We start from the raw sequence: 17,665 nt of genomic DNA on the forward strand, positions 1-17,665 counted from the left end.
GACTCGCTGTGTAGCAAAAATGCAGAGAATACCTGCGGGTAATAGGAAATTGAGCAGAATTTAAAGAATTCCATGACTTGATTTGAGGGTTACTTTTCTTAACTAGGCAACAGTGAAATCACAGATGAGATGCCCCCCCCCCCAAAAAAAAAACCCTAGGATTATGTCAGGGCACTGACAGATTAAGTTAATAATTGAAGTGAACACTGCATATTTTCTTTCCCACCCAGGTTTGTAATTTAATGACATGGATAATGCCCCCCTTGTCTTACAGTGCCTTTGAGTATAGTTTTATTGCTTCTGTCGCTATCTTTTATGGTTCAGGCAAAAGCCTTTCTTTCAGATAAGAGAATTTGAAAAGTAAAAAGGTCTCTAACCCTATTATGGGGACCCTTGTTTTTCCAAGTTGGACTCTGGGGAAGAGGGAAGCAGTTGCTGCAGGAGAGGACCTGCGGCCACTTGCTTTTTCAGTTGTATTAGCAAAATCTTCCCTGGTCCTTCCTCCACTTGCCTGTTGTCAATAGCTGGTCCCATTGTGGAGCTCTGAGAACCGCCCAGTGAGTACATCCTGCCACCTCTCCCAATTGCCCTTCCCTATCGGCAGCTTCTCCAACTCTGGAGCCAGGCGGCCTTGTGCTATTATCATCCCACCTCTACCACTTAATGGCCAGGAGACCCTAGGAAAATTCCTTTATTTACCTAAGCCTCATTTTTCTCACCTAATGGGAAAATAAACCTAACTTGCAGGGTTACTGTGGATCTCAAACAAAAATAGCACAGAGTACCCAGCAGCATGCCTGGAGCAGATTAAGCACTCCGGCAATGTGAGTTCCCACCTGTCAGCAACCCCTTCTCAACAGAGAGCTCCTCTGAGCGCGTGCACAGGCCGGTCTATGGCAGGCCTGAGGTCAAGGAGAGTTCTCAGGCTGTGAGGTGGGAGAGCCGAGGGCCTCGGGCATTTACACACAGCCTGAGGTCTTTCACCTGTGATTTGGCTAACTTCGTTCCAAAACTGGACAGGCAAAAGAAACCAAACTAAGTCACCTCATCTTTCCTAAGGCTTTTTATTCCAGCCACTGCTTGAGGAGGCTCTTGCCATGTCAGAGAAGTGCAGTCATGACTTCAAATAGTCATTATGCTGCCCAGTTACCTCAGGGCTCCCGCTGCCCAGGGAACAGCCCCAAAACAGAGCAATACTGAGAGATCTGTCCATTCTGAGTGACTGATCTGACTTCTGTTAACCGAAAACTGGGTTTTCACATTATTGAATAGACCTTTTCCTTCACTAATTGGCTCTCCATCTTGTGAATGTGGTTGGGCAAAGAGGGTCACTCCCCTCAGGCACGTGCCCTGCTTGGTTGTGCAATTTATCTAGAAGTTTTCTTAAAACAAAGGGCTCCCCCAGCTTTCTGCTGAAGCCAACAGGTTTTCAACAGCCTCTTTGTTAGTGCTTTTCCATAATAATTTTGTCTGAGCTTGCTCAGGAGACATTCCAGGTCTACTCCTATGAGAGCATTTTCTAGTTTCAGCATGTAAGGTGCTCACTACATTATCCTTAACCTCTCAGAATCCTTCATTCTTCAAGTAACGTAAAAGAGAAGGTGAATTTATGGTTCAGGGGTCAAATTTGGTGCAAAGACATGGCGTATTTCTCCTTTTCATTGCACACACAGTGTTTATCTGCCAACATTTTTATTATTATTCATACAGCCAAGTTAAAAAATATATATTTATAATGAATCCTCCCTTATCTGCTAAATGCAACCATTAGCATTTTATTCTACTTGCCTTATCACATATATGTCCATCTATCGCTCTAGCCATATACCAATCTTCATGTTTTTGATGCATGTCAAAGTCATTTGCAGACACCAATACACTTCCTCTTAAATATCTCAGTGCGCTAGAGTTCAAGAAGAAATGCACACATCTTAAGTATACATTCGCTGAATTTTGACAAATGCATATGCCTATATGACTCAAACCCCTGTGAACAGAGTATTAGCCCCCCATAAAGTCTCACCATGCCCCTTACCAGTCAATCCCCATCTGCAGAAACAACCTTTTCTGAAATGTTGCCACTGCAGATTGGTTTTATCTGTTCTAGAATGTCACATAAACGGAATCCTTAGTATGTTCTTTTTTTTTTTTTTTTGTATAAGACTTCTTTCACTCACTGTAATGGTTCTGAGATTTAATCCATCTTGTTGCATGTGTCAATGATCTGCTCCTTTTGTGTTGCTGAGTAACATTCCATTCTGCGAATATATGATACTTAACTCATTCTCCTAATGAACACTTGGCCTGTTTCTAGGGAGCTTTTAATTTTGTTTTTTGGGTTTTTTGTTTTTTTTGTTTTTTGGCTATTATGATAAAGCTACTCAGAGCAACACTGTACAAGTCTTTTTTCATTTCTCTCAGGTAAATACCTAGGAGTTGAATTTCTGAGTCATCAAATAGATGTATGTTTATACATATGGATATATGTTTATAATAAATTGCCAAAGCCTTCCCCAGAGCGATTGTACCATTTACACTTCCACCAGCAATCCAGGAGCTCAAAATCCTGGCCAACATTGGATGTTATCCATCTTAGCCATTTGGTGGGCATATAGTGGTATCTCATTGTGGGGACATTTTAATTTACATCCCTGGTGACTAATGATATAGAGCCCTTTTTCATTACATGGTGGTTTTACTGAAAATTTAATTAACGTGACATCATTTTTAAAAATCGAGAGGTTTCACATAAGAATCCAGATATCCAGCTTTTTGGGAAACATTAAAGGACCTAGCAAGACTGAGGTCATATTCCCACATGGGGATAAGCAACAGAAGCTGAGTGATGGCTGTCCCTTTAGGGCAGCTGCCCTTTAGACCCCCAGAGTCCTAACCCTCCCGTAACTCCCCAACACATGAGCCAGTTATCAGTTGCCATACATCACATTTGCAGGGTTCCCTCCTGTTAAGAGGAAAGTGAGCTCTTTCTTGAGCCCATATTATTATCAACACTGGCAAAGTGAAAGTTAAAAGGGCCTTGTATTTCAAAAAGGGAAGTCCACATTTCTTTGTACTAATAAAAAAATATTCCTACAATGTTTAATATGTAAATTAAATGGGTCTATTTTGAAAGATGACAATTTAGGGCTCTATAATGAAACTGCCTGGCTTTACTCATTTTCATTATTAAATGCCTGGTCCCTTTAGGATTTTGAGTTTGCAACTCCTATAACAATAGAACATTTACACTGATAAATTATGTCTCAAGACTGCACGAACTGGGGGTTGTTTAAATATATAAAGAGATCTAATTTCATGTCCTTTTTTCAAAAAAGGAAAAAAAATTACCTCAATATTTCATTTAGGAAACTTCATGTGTTATAAAACATTGGGACTAGAGAAATTGTTTCACTCTCTGAAATTCTATAATTTTGCTTTTAATTCTAGGATTGTAAGTGGAAAATGTATATGGAGATGGATGGGGATGAAATTGCAATAACCTACATCAAAGATGTGACATTCAACACTAACCTACCTGATGCAGAGATTTTAAAGATGACAAAGGTAGGGTTCTATTTACGGCTTAAAAGCTTTTTTGAATTCACAGATATCAAACAAAGACATTAAAATCCCCCAGCAGTGTGCTTTTGTGCTTGTCGATGTTCACGTCAGCTCAGCTTCAAGCTGCCTGTTGAAAGGCACATTTTATTTAGCCGATTGAGATCATAATAGTTTTTTGTTAAAATTCCACTTAGGCTGTGTGAACTAAAAAGTACTACAAGAAAGTGTCGTTTAAATTTTTTTTTATTTTCTTCTCTATTTCTTTATGCTTACTCTGTCATTTGTTAAAGGAAAGAAAATGCCAATGATGAAAATATTTACCTCAAATTTGAGGTCATTTTTTAAACTTTGAAAAACTTGTGCGGAGGAAGGCTTTCTTGAAGGACTGAGGTGAGGTTATTCAGGAGGCACCTGTTGATGTCTTCATAGCTTCCTTGAGTTCACACCTCCGGCCAGAGAACACCTCACTACTTCAGGGTCAGTGGTAGAAGCATGCCCTTTACAACACAAAAGACAGATTGAGAGAAATGCTTAGCTTCTCCTCAAAATGGAAAAAAATTCAGTTCTGTCCCAATAAATCTGAAAAAATACCTTTGAGACTTCAACAGGAGGAGAAAGTCAACAACTTGGGTGAATAACCATGCTATCCATCAGACCATCACTTGAAACTTCACATAAGCCACTCTTTAGTACGTGATGAACTGTGTATTTGGTTACAGTGAAGAAAGTGGGGTGGGTAGCAGAGAAGAACCTGGGTACAAACACAAGTGGGGAAGTGAAGAGTCTTCAAAGCCACAGCATTAGACTTGCAAATGTGTTCCCTTCCCAGGCATAAGATTGCTAAACATCCAAGTCCTTTTAATTTACAAGTGTATTCATCAAGTCGATTGATTTGATATTCATTGTTGGAATCTTCTGAGTAACTGGGAGTCATTTCAATGGTGTTATTTATCTGTAAAGGTTATGATCTGGTTTTAACTTTCCTTTATTTTGTTGGGACATGATGTTTTGATGTCTTAAAGGCTGGACAGATCCTTGCTCCTTCCCCCCAACCTATGCCATTTAGAAGCAAGATCCAAGTCCTTGCTTGCTAACAGAAGGAAGCCACTCACAGCAAAAATGACAGGGTACAGCTCTAAAGCCAAATACAGGTGTTTCTGGTATAATGCCACATATGCACTCCCAAAGAACCACATCTTGTGCAAAATCACACACCAACATTAACTGGGGGCTATAGGAAAAACAGGATTGGGGGAGACCATTCAAAATCTGTAGAACTTTTAACATCAACAGAATCATAACAATACTAATTAAAAAGAGAGAAAAGGAAAAAAAAAAAAAAAAAGAACCCAGTTAAATCTCTACCACATGTGCTTTGTACCCATCTCAAGGCCAGTCATTTGTAGCCTTAAGTATAGAATGAAGGGGTGGAGGGTGGTTAAAAGAGTGGAGATTCACTTATAATAAAAACCATTTTCATCAAAGTTAAAATGGGATCCAAGGTGTCAGGGTGAAAAAGTTTCCTTCTACCCTTCTAAGTTCTTGGGCTGGTCTAATAATTAAATTAACATAAGACAGATTAACAGGAGAAGAATTTAATTTTGTACATACAGGAGCCCCAAAGATGTGAGACTTACGGGCAAGTCAGGAAGCTGAGGCTAATATATGCCATCCTCAGCTAAGGAATGAGCCAGGGGCCTGGGGCTTCAAAGAGGGGAAGGCAATTCACAGGGAGATAACAAGAGCAGATGTTTGGTAGTTAGAAGCCTGCCCTGCCATGCAGATAGGTCTTTCAGATAAAAAAAAAAAAAAAAAAAAAAGTATCTCTGATAAAAGCTCTCTTTCTGGGCCAGGTGCCCTATCTAAATTCTTTCAGGCAGTTATGGGAGAGGTAAAAGTTTTTCTTGAGTCTTCTGGGTTTTGATGGTCTTCAGCTAAAAATACAATACACCTGTCAAAGTGCTATGTTTTGGGGTGACATAGTCTCCTTGTGAAAGGCATAGGCTTCTTCATTAATCCTTTCATTTAATAATGTTGCCACAAAGCAGCCTTTGCATGCACAGCCTTGCTGGATAGCCTGATACAGTGAAAACAGAGAAGTTGTTGAAACTACTAACCCAGCCATTGCTTGCATTCAAAGAAGGCACTTCTGAGTCTGTATAGTTAAGTCTTTCTCTTAATTATCAGAGATTTCTACTGATGCTTCAAAATATTAACATGAATAATGAATGACCTAATGATAGGGTTGAGTAGTATATCAGAAAAGAGAAGATCGTGGGACTAAGACTAGATGTTTAGAATTACAGAAAAAGAGGTCTTATGAAAACTAACATCCAAGACATTAGCACGTTGTGAGTAATCACACGTGAACCAACACCATGACTTTCATGATAATCTGACATTATACCCTATTTGCCAATTGCATATGGCACAGCTGGCCTCAAAGATCCATGCCATAGTAGGGCAGGCACTAGACCATCCTAACTTTTGTTTTTCAGCCCCCCTTTGTAATGGAGAAGTGGAATGTAGGAATAATGGAAAATCAGACTGTAGAATGCACTGTCACATATGAGGTAAGCTTGGGGTTGGGCAAGGGTGGGGTGCTGGTGGCTTTACCATCAGTTTCTTAGTAGGAATTTATTAGCTCCCTCAACAGTGCTTAAAATCGGAAGAGAAATTATTTAACCAACATGAATATGGGAAGATTAACATAATTACTCTAACAAAATGCTGGTAAGGAAAGAGAACAGGATATTCTTGCCCAGGTAAAGATTGAGACAGTAATACATCCATTCATCAGCTAATGATTGAACATCTACATGCTGTGTAACATGTTAGGTACTGGGGTTATACCAAACAGTGACCAAACCAAAGCTCTGCCTTCTTAGTGCTTAGAGTTTAGGGGTAAATCAGCGATTCTTCACAAGGACAGAGAACAACTTCTACTATCACCTGGTGGGGAGAGAGGTCTATTCTCAAAAACAGATTCCATATATTTTATATATGGATAAATAGAAAAACTGACACTTTAAAAAATATGCTACTAAGATTAAAATTCACATATTTAGCAAATACCTACTGACAGTTACTCTTCTATGATTAGGACAGACTAAATCTATACTCTCTCTTGAGGTTCCAGTGAGAGGAGATCGATAATAAATAGGTAAGCAATAAGCAGAGAGTGATAAGTGGTAACCAGAAAATAGTGAGACTTGGGCCATGAGACTGGGTGGTTAGTTAGGGAAGGCCTCTCCTCTGAGGAGGAGGCAGCAAGAAAGAGCACAGGAGAGTCAAGGCCAAGCTCCTGAGGCACAGAGGACAATGACAAAGCTCCCGAAAGGGGCAGGCTGGATCACAGAGCTTCGTGGGGCCACAGTGAGGAGTTTGGATTTACTATGAACACAACTGGAAGCCAATGGGGTGTTTTAAGCAGTCTATTGCTTAAAATAATCTAATTATGTTTTTAAAATCAGCAATATCTTCGGGTGCCTGGGTAGCTTAGTCGGTTAAGCAGCGAACTTTGGCTCAGGTCATGATCTCACGCTCTGTAGGTTCAAGCCTGCATCGGGCTCTGTGATGATGTCTCAGAGCCTGGAGCTGCTTTGGATTCTGTGTCTCCCTCTCTCTCTGCCCTAACCCCACTCACACTCTGTCTCTCGGTCAAAAATTAATAAGCATTTAAGTCTTTTTTTAAAAAAATCAGCGATATCTACATGGCTGGTGGAACATAATGCTTTACAAGGTAGAGAAACCCTGCAGGAACAGGGGGGAGGGGAAGAAGTAGACCCCAGAGTCTCATGACACATGGAGATATTATATTAATATGCATCTGCCATCAAAAGGACATGTATTTCATTCATTCATTTTATTATTCATTCAGGAAACATTTGGTAAGGATTCACCAAGACCCAGGCACTATAACAGGAGTTTACACCTGTTTTATCCCATTAACATTGTATAAATACTGAGAGATAGACAGCATTAACTTTCATAGGGAAAACAGGCTCAGAGAGATAGAACGAGGTCCCAAGGTCTGGGGTGGTCGGTGGAGTCACACCCAGGCTCTCAGACTATAAACAGTTTCCACTATTCCTCAGCTGTCCTACCTGTTCCCTTACCAGCAGTAAGATGAGGGAAGTCAGCCTGTAAATGGACTCCATGCACTGCTGCATTGTGATGGTCTTCTGAGCCGCCAGATTGGCTCTGATTCAGCATTGGAAATCCATACCCTGGCTAGTCCACTTATCCAGGGTGATCTGATGCCGGAAGCCAATGAGTATTACAATAGTTCCTTATCCTCACCAGCCAGGGAGCACAGCTTGTCAGGGATGAGGTGCCTGAGAAATAGCATTAACTGTCAAAGTGCTGCTGGTAGGACATAAAACCTAAATAAGAACAGTTGATTGGTCCTGAGAAACATGGAATCTAGACTGTTGTGGAACCTGTTGACCAGCCCCCACTATGCAGGAGAGCCTTCTTTTTAGTAACTTTTCTTCTCCTCTCTCCTTCCTCTTCCTCCTTCTCCTTATACTCTGTGATGATGTGCTACTTGTGTCTGTAATTGTCACTGCAGGGTTTTTTAAACATATTTTCATAACCATATCGAAGTCTGAGAGGCTCCTGAACCTGATTTGTGACACCCGGTGATGAAGGGTTTCAGGATGAGAAGGTGGTGTGTCTTGATCTGGTATCTTCTCCTTTTTCTAGTCCTTATTTTTACCTCCCTACCCAGTCTCACTTTTGTATCTGTTACCCTGCAGCCTCCATGGGGATAATTATCCACCAGACTGCCCACACCCACTCAGTTACCCTGCTGATCAAAGGCAGTCGTGGGCAAAACAGGGGTCAGATTTTTATGTATTCAAATCTGTCTTCAAGTACTCTAAACAGAAGAAATTGTTTTTCAGTCCTTAGTAAGCAAAAAGGTAAGTTGAGATTCACCAGATAGAATAAATTCTGGGAGATGACAACCACATTTTGAACTACTATAATCCACTAAGGAATAAAGTGGTCAGAACTTTCCTTTTAGGAGCGCCTGGGTTGGCTCAGTTAAGCATCTGACTCTTGATTTCGGTTCAGGTTATGATCTCTGGGTTGTAGGATCAAGCCCCACATTGGGCTCTAGGCTGAGACAATGGAGCCTACTTGAGATTCTCTCTCTCTCTTCTCTGCCTGTCCCCTGCTCTTGTGCATGCACACGTGTGCTCTCTCAAAATAAATAAAAAACAAACAAAACACTTTCCTTTTAATCAGATTACCATATTTAGGCAGGCTGATATTTCACCTAATGCATTATGATAATAGTGTTCTCAGGAGTTAAATGGGAGTAACATAATAACTTGAGTTCTTTTCTTCCTGTTTTATAAGCACAAGCATGTCGTTGTTTCTCTCTCTCTCTTTTTTTTTTTTTTTTTACAGAGTGATGTTAGAGCTCCCAAGAGCACTAAACATGTCCACTCAATTCAGTGGAGTAGAATGAAACCTCAGGATGAAGTGAAAGCCGTTCAGCTTGCCATTCAGACACTACTCCCCAACTTAGAGGGCAGCTCTAGAAGCAGGTCTGATTCAAGTAAGTTAGAGATGTGTGCTAGACTAGATTCCAAAACCTTAAATATCAATTTCTCATACCAGGGATAAGTGCCAGTCTGGTAACAGACAATATAAGACTTCCTTCTTCTATTTTTAGAATATTGGTCTTATACACATACGAACAGTAGTGTTTATGGGCTTATAAATATTAGCATATTACAATAAATTTCAGTATTTGGATAACTATGATAAAGACGAAAATTAATAATTATGTTATACTGGTAAATAAGCATATGTCTATTTATACACTGACATATTTCGTTTCCCAAGTCATAGACAGATATTAATCTTCCATGTCCCGCAAACATTCCTATGAAACCAATGCGATGACTGGGGCAATTTCTTGCATCCTGAACACCACGGATACATCAGAGCATAAGAATGATAGGGGAAGGGTAGGAGGAAGGGAGGAAGAGAGGGGAATAACAAAGGTAAGGGAGGACAGAGAAAGAGAAAACATGAAATGCATATGACGGACAGTAGTGACAGTAATTACAGATGCTACACTGAAACAATTTAGAAATTACACAGGGGAAGCCTGGCCGCCTTGCTGTTAAATTGGTCATTATTTGGTAGATTCAGGGAAGAGGTCCTGACCTTCACCTTCATAGATGTCTAGAAATTCTAATACAACCCAGAGTTAGGCTCTGGGGGACTGCAACAAGCTAACAGATGCATGGAAGTTGGGTGCATAAACCCCCATGCAATTCACTTTTTACCAGGAGAAATATACCTGCCCAGCGAACCAGAAATACATGTTTCCTGGTCAGTGCATTATTTTTCCTGGTAAGAAAATATACCTGAAAAGCCATATCATAAGGTTCTTTGATGGCATGGAGATAATGTACCCCGATGACTGCTGTCACTGAGTTATGAGAACCTAGCTAACCGTCCTCTACTCTCAGGACTAGCTTACCAACTGGACCAGATCTTTCCATACATCGGCCAGCTGGGGGGGTGGGGGGGGGCAGTTGGTTTGGTTATTTTCTTTCACAATGAATCATGACAAGACATTCTGGCCACCACGACTGAACTGGAGTTTTCACCAAGCCTTCTCGGGTACACACATATTTTCAAACCTCTCTTAGGGCAAGCTGTTTCTACACACCACTAACCCAGGTAATGGGTGTTGATTCTCACTAGTGGCCCTTACCTGGAGCATGGCATTTCTAAGTTCTTTTATTTGGTAATCCAACAATCTCTTCTTGCATGCCTACTATCACCTTTAAAAGGACTTCTTACTATAATAATTTTCCCCTCCCAAATAATTAATATTTACCGGCCACATTTTACTTTCATTGCTACGATTCTATTTGATCCCTACAACACTCCTGTGCAATCTGTGGGCGTCTTCTCTCTCCACTTCTGCTATATTTTTCCCTTTTACTAAAAGCTGGTTTTCTGTTTCCCCAGCCACAGGACACAGAATAGCTGCCAACTGCCTCCAAGTTTTACATGGTTCAAATCCCACCACTTTGAGAATCACCAAATACTTCAACAGTTCCAATTCTAGATTTCCTGGAGTAAGACTGTTGCTGTTTTTTCCAAGCATTCTCTTCTGGACCAATTAACTCTATCAGCAGGAGGAGGTGGTGGTGGGTAGCATAGCCCAGTGGGGGACGCAGGTGGTGAGGACATCCTGTGCGGTGAACTGTAGCCATATGGGTGGAGACAGGGGAGAGACATTCCCCAAAGAGGACAATAAGCAGATGTCTGACAAGTGTCCTGTACCTCTCTGATGTCTAAATCTTTTGGGAGAAAGCAAATTATTTCTCTAAGAGAGTTAGGAAACGTCAATACCCTTCAATCTCCCAGTAGAATGGCTTTGGATAAACCTTTCCCTCTATTATTAACTGGAGAGGTTGTGGGATAAAAGGAGAGAGTGACCCCCCCCCCCCCCCCATGGCTCACTTCAGTTTTAGCTAGTTTGCCTCCCCCTTCCTTCTTCCTTGTATTTCTTTTTCCCTTTTGCTGTGAAAACTCAGAGGACACCACCTGGACCAATTAGGATATATATTTTAGCTGCAAGTAACAGAAAATCCAACTTCAACTGTCTTCCTCCCAAATGGACCAAAGTGCAGTCCCAGGAACAGTAGCCTCAGGATCAATGGGAACTTGTTAGAAATGCAAATTCTCAAGCCCAACCCCAGACCTGATGAATCAAAAACTGGGAGGAGGGACCAGCAACCTTGGCATGCAAAAGCTCTGAAACACGGGTTTCGGCTGTAATAAAATAGTTATCTTCTGGACTGAAGAAGTCCAGAAGGCAGCTGGGCTCAGGCCCAGTGAGAGAAGCTGGCTCACTCATGTTGAGGACCAGGAACAAACCTCTCCTTCCTTCTGCTCTGCCATCTTAGTATGTGCCTTTACCCACCGCCTAGCTCTGCCACATTTACTGTCGCCACACAAAGATACGGCAACGTGCAGAGGCCACAAAAGGCCGATGCCTTCCCTGCTCTCCTGTCCAGGGGTGAGAAAGACCTGCCTACATGCCGCCAGCAGACCACCTCTCCAGTTGCCTCAGCCAGAAATGAGCAACATGATATCACTGCATCTGGCTCAGGCCAATCAAAGTCTGCCACTAGAGCCAGAATGTGGTCAGCGTCCCCCACTGTGCATGGCTCCAGCAGGGGGTTGGATGCAGGACAAAATCAGGGCTCTGTCAGAAGCTAAAATTTCAGAGAAATCAAGGGGAAGGCAAGAAGGCACTGCGGTTGGGTGAAGCTGTGAGGAGTGTCTGGACACAGCAGGTCAACCTGTGCAGGGCAGTGAGGGAGGCTGCTTGCTGGGAGTCAGGAGTGAGCGGGCTTCTATTCCTCTCCAGAACTCATGGCAAGAACAGCCCAGGGAGGACTACAGAGAACTCAAGAATGTGGGCAATATGGTTCAGGCCCTGGGGGAAGCAGAAAAGACCCAAGGAGGGAGGGACTTACTTATTCACTGAAATAGAGCTTACCAAATGGTTCCTGTTAATTCACCATTTTTTTTTTTTTTACCTTAACTTCTCTTCCTGTTTGCTGTGAAGCTTCATTTTTCATGGATTAAAAACAAAAACAAAAACAAAAACAAACCATTTCTTATTCCTGGACCTCAGAATCTCTCCTCTGGAGATGTGAACAGTCTTTCTTCCAAGCAATCCCTAGCTGTCTCAACCGGCTGGAACCCAATTTCTTTTATCTGCACTGAGGGTTCTTGAGGATTTAAAAGTGCCTGGTGGCAAAAAGCCTTTCATTTACTGAACATGCCCTTACCATTCAAAACACACCAATAGCAATCTCTAGAAGTGACAACATGGCTAAGTGGGAAAAAGATGGGTTTTAGATGCAGAAAGACCTGGATTAGCTGAGTGACCTTGGGCAAGTTACCTAGCCTCCCAAGCTGCAGTCTCCTTGTTTACAGAAAAAGATTATTAGTACTTACCTGAGAAGATTATTGAGAGGATTAAATAAGGTCATGTAATTAAAGCCTATGGAACAATGCCAAGCATATAACATATACTCAGTAAGTGCAATCACCCTTATTTTTTAAAAAGTGTTTCTAATAATAAAGGAAATGTCCTTATACCTAGCCTAGAACTTCTCTGAATGGTAAAGATTGAAGCATCCAAACAGGCTTGAATTATCTCAAGGCAGTCTTATGAATTAGACCTGCAGCTTTACAGTGGCTTAAAAGATGCTCATTTCCATTTCCTCTGCAGGTGCTGATCGCCAGTGGCTGGATACTCTGAGGATGCGGCAGATTGCATCCGATACTTCTTTACAACGTTCTCAGAGCAATCCTATTCTGGGGTCACAGTTCTTCTCATATTTCAATGACCAGGATTCCTATGCTGCTGCCGTAAGGCGGACCCAGGTGCCCATTAAGTATCAACAGATTACACCTATAAACCAATCCAGAAGCTCCTCTCCTACTCAGTATGGACTGACCAAAAACTTCTCTTCTCTGCATCTCAACTCCAGGGACAGTGGCTTTTCCAGTCTTCCAAGTGACAACTCTTTAGAGAGGGGTCGGTACTCAGAGAGAAGCAAAAACAAATATGATCGTGGTAGTGCATCACTCAATTCTTCTCCTAGAGGAAGGTACAGTGGGAAAAGTCAGCATTCCACTCCTTCAAGAGAAAGATATTCTGGAAAATTCTACGGGGTTTCTCAGTCAGCACTCAATACTCACCAGTCGCCTGACTTTAAGAGAAGTCCAAATGACTGCCACCGGTCCAGGACCATACCGGGGATGCCTCTGCACACAGAGACAGACTCAAGAGCCAGTGAAGAGGAGAGCAGAGTCAGCGAAGGAGGATGGACAAAAGTGGAATACCGAAAGAAACCTCACAGGCCCTCTCCTGCCAAGACTAACAGGGAAAGAGCCAGAGGAAACTACCGGGGAAGGAGAAACTTTTGATGAACTGAACTAGAGAAGTTTTCTTAAGCAGGTTTTTTTTTCCTTTTCTTTTTTTCTTTTTTAAGATGTAATGGATTTTGATAATACCTTCAGACGGAATTAACAAAAAGACAACTTTTCCAATTTTGGATTTAGGAAATGCCTTCTAATTGAGACTACAGCCAAACCACAGCTAAAATGATGGATGTTGGCTGCCAAGGATGATAACTAGACTTCAACATAACTATACATACCTGCATCCCCACACCCCAAATTAACATTTTGACAGGAGGGGATATGCCTCCTCATTTCCCTAACCACCGCCATTCTGGTTAGCAGGGCCTGGGCTAGGGTGAGGTTCAGTGGGGCACTTGTCTTGGGTACAAAAGTTCAGGGGGTACCAGGAAGCTCGGCAATCAAGATACATAACATTCTAATGCAATATTTAAATAAATGAAAATTAATGCAAAAATTCTGTGATAAACAAATCAAAATGCTACATAAATATAGGATCAGTATTACTGATTTTCCCTCTTGTCTTAGACCCCGGTATGGCTTGGTAAGGCACTGTTACTGTAGATCCTATTTGAAAACTTTGATATTTTGTTCATCATGAATTTTTGCATTAATTTAAAAAATACTGCATTAAAATATCATTTATCTCGATTACTGAGATGTTGGGAGTTTTTGGTTGTTTTTCTTGAGGCCTCCTTAAATTTTGTGCCCTAGGCAAGGGCCTCACTTGCCTTACCCGCATCCTGACACTGCTGGTTCGTATTTATTTTAGTAAGGTATTTGGATTCTTATCCTGGTCAGAGCTGAAGTAATTTGGCTTGTCATTTTTAGGCAATAAAAGAGGTTATTGAACTTAATCTTGATTATGATGCATATCTCCTTCATTAAGACTCATCTGAAACCAAAGATCTAAACTGCCTAGGAGATTTGTGGTTACTACTTTTCCAAAGCTCCCAGGGACTGCTTTTGAATATTATTTTGTACATTTTACTAAAGGAGAAGCAAAGAGGGAAAAAAAAGTCCACAAAGACCCCCTGGAATGTCAGAAATCTAAAATCTGAAAGAAAACAGACACAGAGTGGGATAATAACGTCACAAGCCACAAGCCAAAGAAATTTAAAATTACCAACATCTTTGTTAGCACCAGCCAGTAAATACCATCCTTGAAGCAAGAAAGCTCTAAGCAGCTGGGGGAAAAGAGGTAACCGGTACAGGTGGGAGGAAACTGCCTGCCGTTTAGGACAGGAATCGTGAGATCCAACTTGGGAAATTCTTCATTGTTTACAATTCAGAAAGTCAGGAGGAAATAAACTTTTATGTCAAATAAATAAATGTTACATTCCAATACATTCTGAGATTCTGTTCAACATTCACTAACCCTGAATATCCAGTGTCCTTTGCCTGCACAGGATTCTCAGTGCTCTGTAGAAATTCAAATGCCACACTGGTAATTCTATGGGGTTGAGTTCTCTCTTAATAGAAACCAGTCATCAAGGACATGCTTATATTCCCAGAGAAGCGGATCTGCTCTAACACAGTGCCTGGGGCCTGCTGGAGGAAACCATTTTTGGGAGGCAATAAAGTCAAGGTTATAGGAAATGACCTTTATTTACAAGGGAAGCTGTGACCTAAACGTTGATGCAACAATTCAATGTTGTAAGTTGTATTGTTTGCCACCTGCATTTATAAGCAAAAGCAATGGAGAATGGTAAAATCAGAGAGCAAGGTGTTCTTTTCCATCATGGATAACCAACATCTCTAAGGTTGTAAGCTCCACTGTGATCTTTTCTCACAAATCTGATAGCTACTACAGTCTGTTTTCAATTATTTTCCCCATGCCCTTTGAGTTTAAATTTAAAGAAAAATGGACTAATAGAAAGTATGCTACCTTAATGGCATGCTGCTTCCAAATAAGCAATAAATTTCTCTGATGAGAATTTTTGGGTAAGTGGCTAAACACAGAAAAGAGTCTTAACTAAGTCAGTCTGAAAGGAACACAAAGTATGGCTTTAATTACTAACCAAAATGGGCATTTTGAAGAATTATTTAAGACTCTAGTTTAAAAAGTGTTACACGAATGATTGCTTGTTACAGTCTATTTTCTCTACTTCTTGCTTTCCTGGGCTATGGGTTAGAGAATCCAGGCTGGTAGTGAAATGACTTAATGACCTCAGCCCTATTTAGTGTAGTAGCTGATTGCAAATTGGTTATTCCAAGAGCACACAAAACTGACCATTTTGTAATACCTCTTGGAAAAAATACTTGTTAGCATCAATGCTCCCAGTCAAAACGAAAACAACAATATCTAGAATCTGATTCTTGGTTGTAAAGAAATAATAAGAGTTGGATGTTCTTTCTTTCTTTCTTTTTTTTTTCTAATGATGCTTATTCACCAAGAGTTGCTTGCCAGGTTGAAAGATGAAATAAGAACAGAGCAAGGATTAATAGAATTTTTTTTTCCATCCAACTAAATCAGTTGCCAACAATGAGAAATTATAGAACTTACAAGAGGCTGGATTAAAAAAAAAAAAAAAAAAGGATATTTTAAGAGAAAAAATTCCAGTAGAAACAAATTAAGAAAATACATCTTGAGTTGGGCATCTCTAAATGTGGCGATTTAGTGTCATTAAGGAGGTTTTTGACAGGATCTGGAACTGCTGAATCTATGTCGGTTGCTACCATACAGGTAGTCATTATTCTAGGCTCAGCCCAAACAAAGCAAGATATTTTGCTCTCTGCAAAGTCACTGAATTAGCAATTCTATAGAAATAGTCTGAATAATCAAATAATCCCAAATCTGTAAAGGAAAACTGGAGATTATTTATCAGGGACTAATTTTAGAAATAAATATAAACTAACAATTGTTTTCAACCAGTTAATAACGAATATAGTTCATAAGAATAATAACAATTAAACTGCAGTATTTAAAACTATTCACAGTGAAATTGAGAATGGTAAAATCTAACCTGGGAAAATTAGATTAAGAAACAATTGCCACAAAAGAATACCCACAGTGGCACAAGTGATAACTGGTAAAATTTCAACAAAACAACTTTTGATATATAAAACCTTCATGTAAAATTTAAATTGAAAAGAACTGATCCCATGGGGAAAAAATGATACAATGAAAAATTTAATATAAAAATGAGAGGCGGGGCACCTGGGTGGGTCAGTCGGTTAAGCGTCCGGGAATGATCTCCTTATTCCCGAGTTTGAGCCCTGCATCAAGCTCTGCACTGACAGCTCAAAGCCTGGAGCCTATTCCAGGTTTTGTGTCTCCCTCTCTCTCTCTCTGCCCCTCCCCTCCTTGCACTCTGTCTCTCTGTCTCTCTGTCTCTCTGTCTCTCTCTCTCAAAAATTAAAAAAAAAAAGGGGCAATTTTATTATGTTGGATAGAAAATCAGGAAATTAAATTGACAATGACATTCACTTCATGCAATTCTTTCTTGAAAAAAAATCTTAATAATTATATAGTTTTGATAAAAATATTTCATCCATATAGAGTCAGATGTCCTAGGGAAATCAAAATGTCCAGTAGTACGAAGTAGCAGAGCCAGAACATCCTGGACACAGCTCTGGGCATTCTGACTTCACGGAGATTTTTCCATTAGAGAAGTAACAGCTACTTTATAAGTACATTCTCCATAATCTATCAATTTGCCTCAACAAGCTGGTACAGATACAGCATGCTTCCAAAATTTTGGCTCTCAGAAACTGCTCAGTTATAGGATGCCACGATTTGGTTGTGCCAACTTGTTCAGGACATAGCATTACTGAAATTTTAAATTATAGACACTGTACTTAGGAGGCTTATAAAATCTCTTGCCACCACCAGATCTGAGAGGCTCTAGGTAGGCCAGGATGCCCTGGGGAAGTCAGAGCATAAGCCCTGGGCTTACCTCTATTTGCTATTACTGAAACTGGTTTCTAAGATTCCAGAGGTGGAAGAAATGCCAGATCCATGGTCAAACTTGTCCAGACTTCAGCGGAGCCGGCACCAGTGACTTTTTACTCAATTGCCCTTTTCCTTTGACGAATGAGCTTACCAAATAATGCATGGCCAAATCAAGAGGGTTAAAGAATGAAGAAGACTCATGCCCTCATAGTTCATTCATGCAAAACC

At 40.7% G+C, this 17,665-nt stretch overlaps 1 protein-coding gene and 1 long non-coding RNA gene across 5 annotated transcripts in view; one reads left to right on the forward strand and one right to left on the reverse strand.

Annotated features, from left to right (window-relative positions):
• Positions 1–14,891, forward strand: part of MAP3K20 (mitogen-activated protein kinase kinase kinase 20) — a 183,879-nt gene extending 168,988 nt beyond the window's left edge. For 3 of the 4 annotated variants that reach the window (XM_042994715.1, XM_042994716.1, XM_007074566.3), the window contains exons 17-20: positions 3,448–3,564; positions 6,060–6,134; positions 8,980–9,130; positions 12,848–14,891. In XM_042994715.1, coding sequence (XP_042850649.1) covers positions 3,448–3,564; positions 6,060–6,134; positions 8,980–9,130; positions 12,848–13,548 — 1,044 coding nt within the window. In that variant the 3' untranslated portion in view covers positions 13,549–14,891. The remainder of the gene's footprint in view (positions 1–3,447; positions 3,565–6,059; positions 6,135–8,979; positions 9,131–12,847) is intronic. The other variant, XM_042994717.1, reaches the window with a different exon arrangement.
• On the reverse strand, positions 3,854–8,630 carry LOC122240949. Its single transcript, XR_006220772.1, has 3 exons — positions 7,680–8,630; positions 4,153–4,312; positions 3,854–4,058 (listed from the first exon to the last, which is right to left on the reverse strand). It is a non-coding gene; the product is annotated as an uncharacterized LOC122240949 (long non-coding RNA).
• Positions 14,892–17,665: the final 2,774 nt, after the last annotated feature.

Source organism: Panthera tigris, chromosome C1 (genome assembly GCF_018350195.1).
Source record: "Panthera tigris isolate Pti1 chromosome C1, P.tigris_Pti1_mat1.1, whole genome shotgun sequence".
Classification (NCBI taxonomy): Eukaryota; Metazoa; Chordata; class Mammalia; order Carnivora; family Felidae; genus Panthera; species Panthera tigris.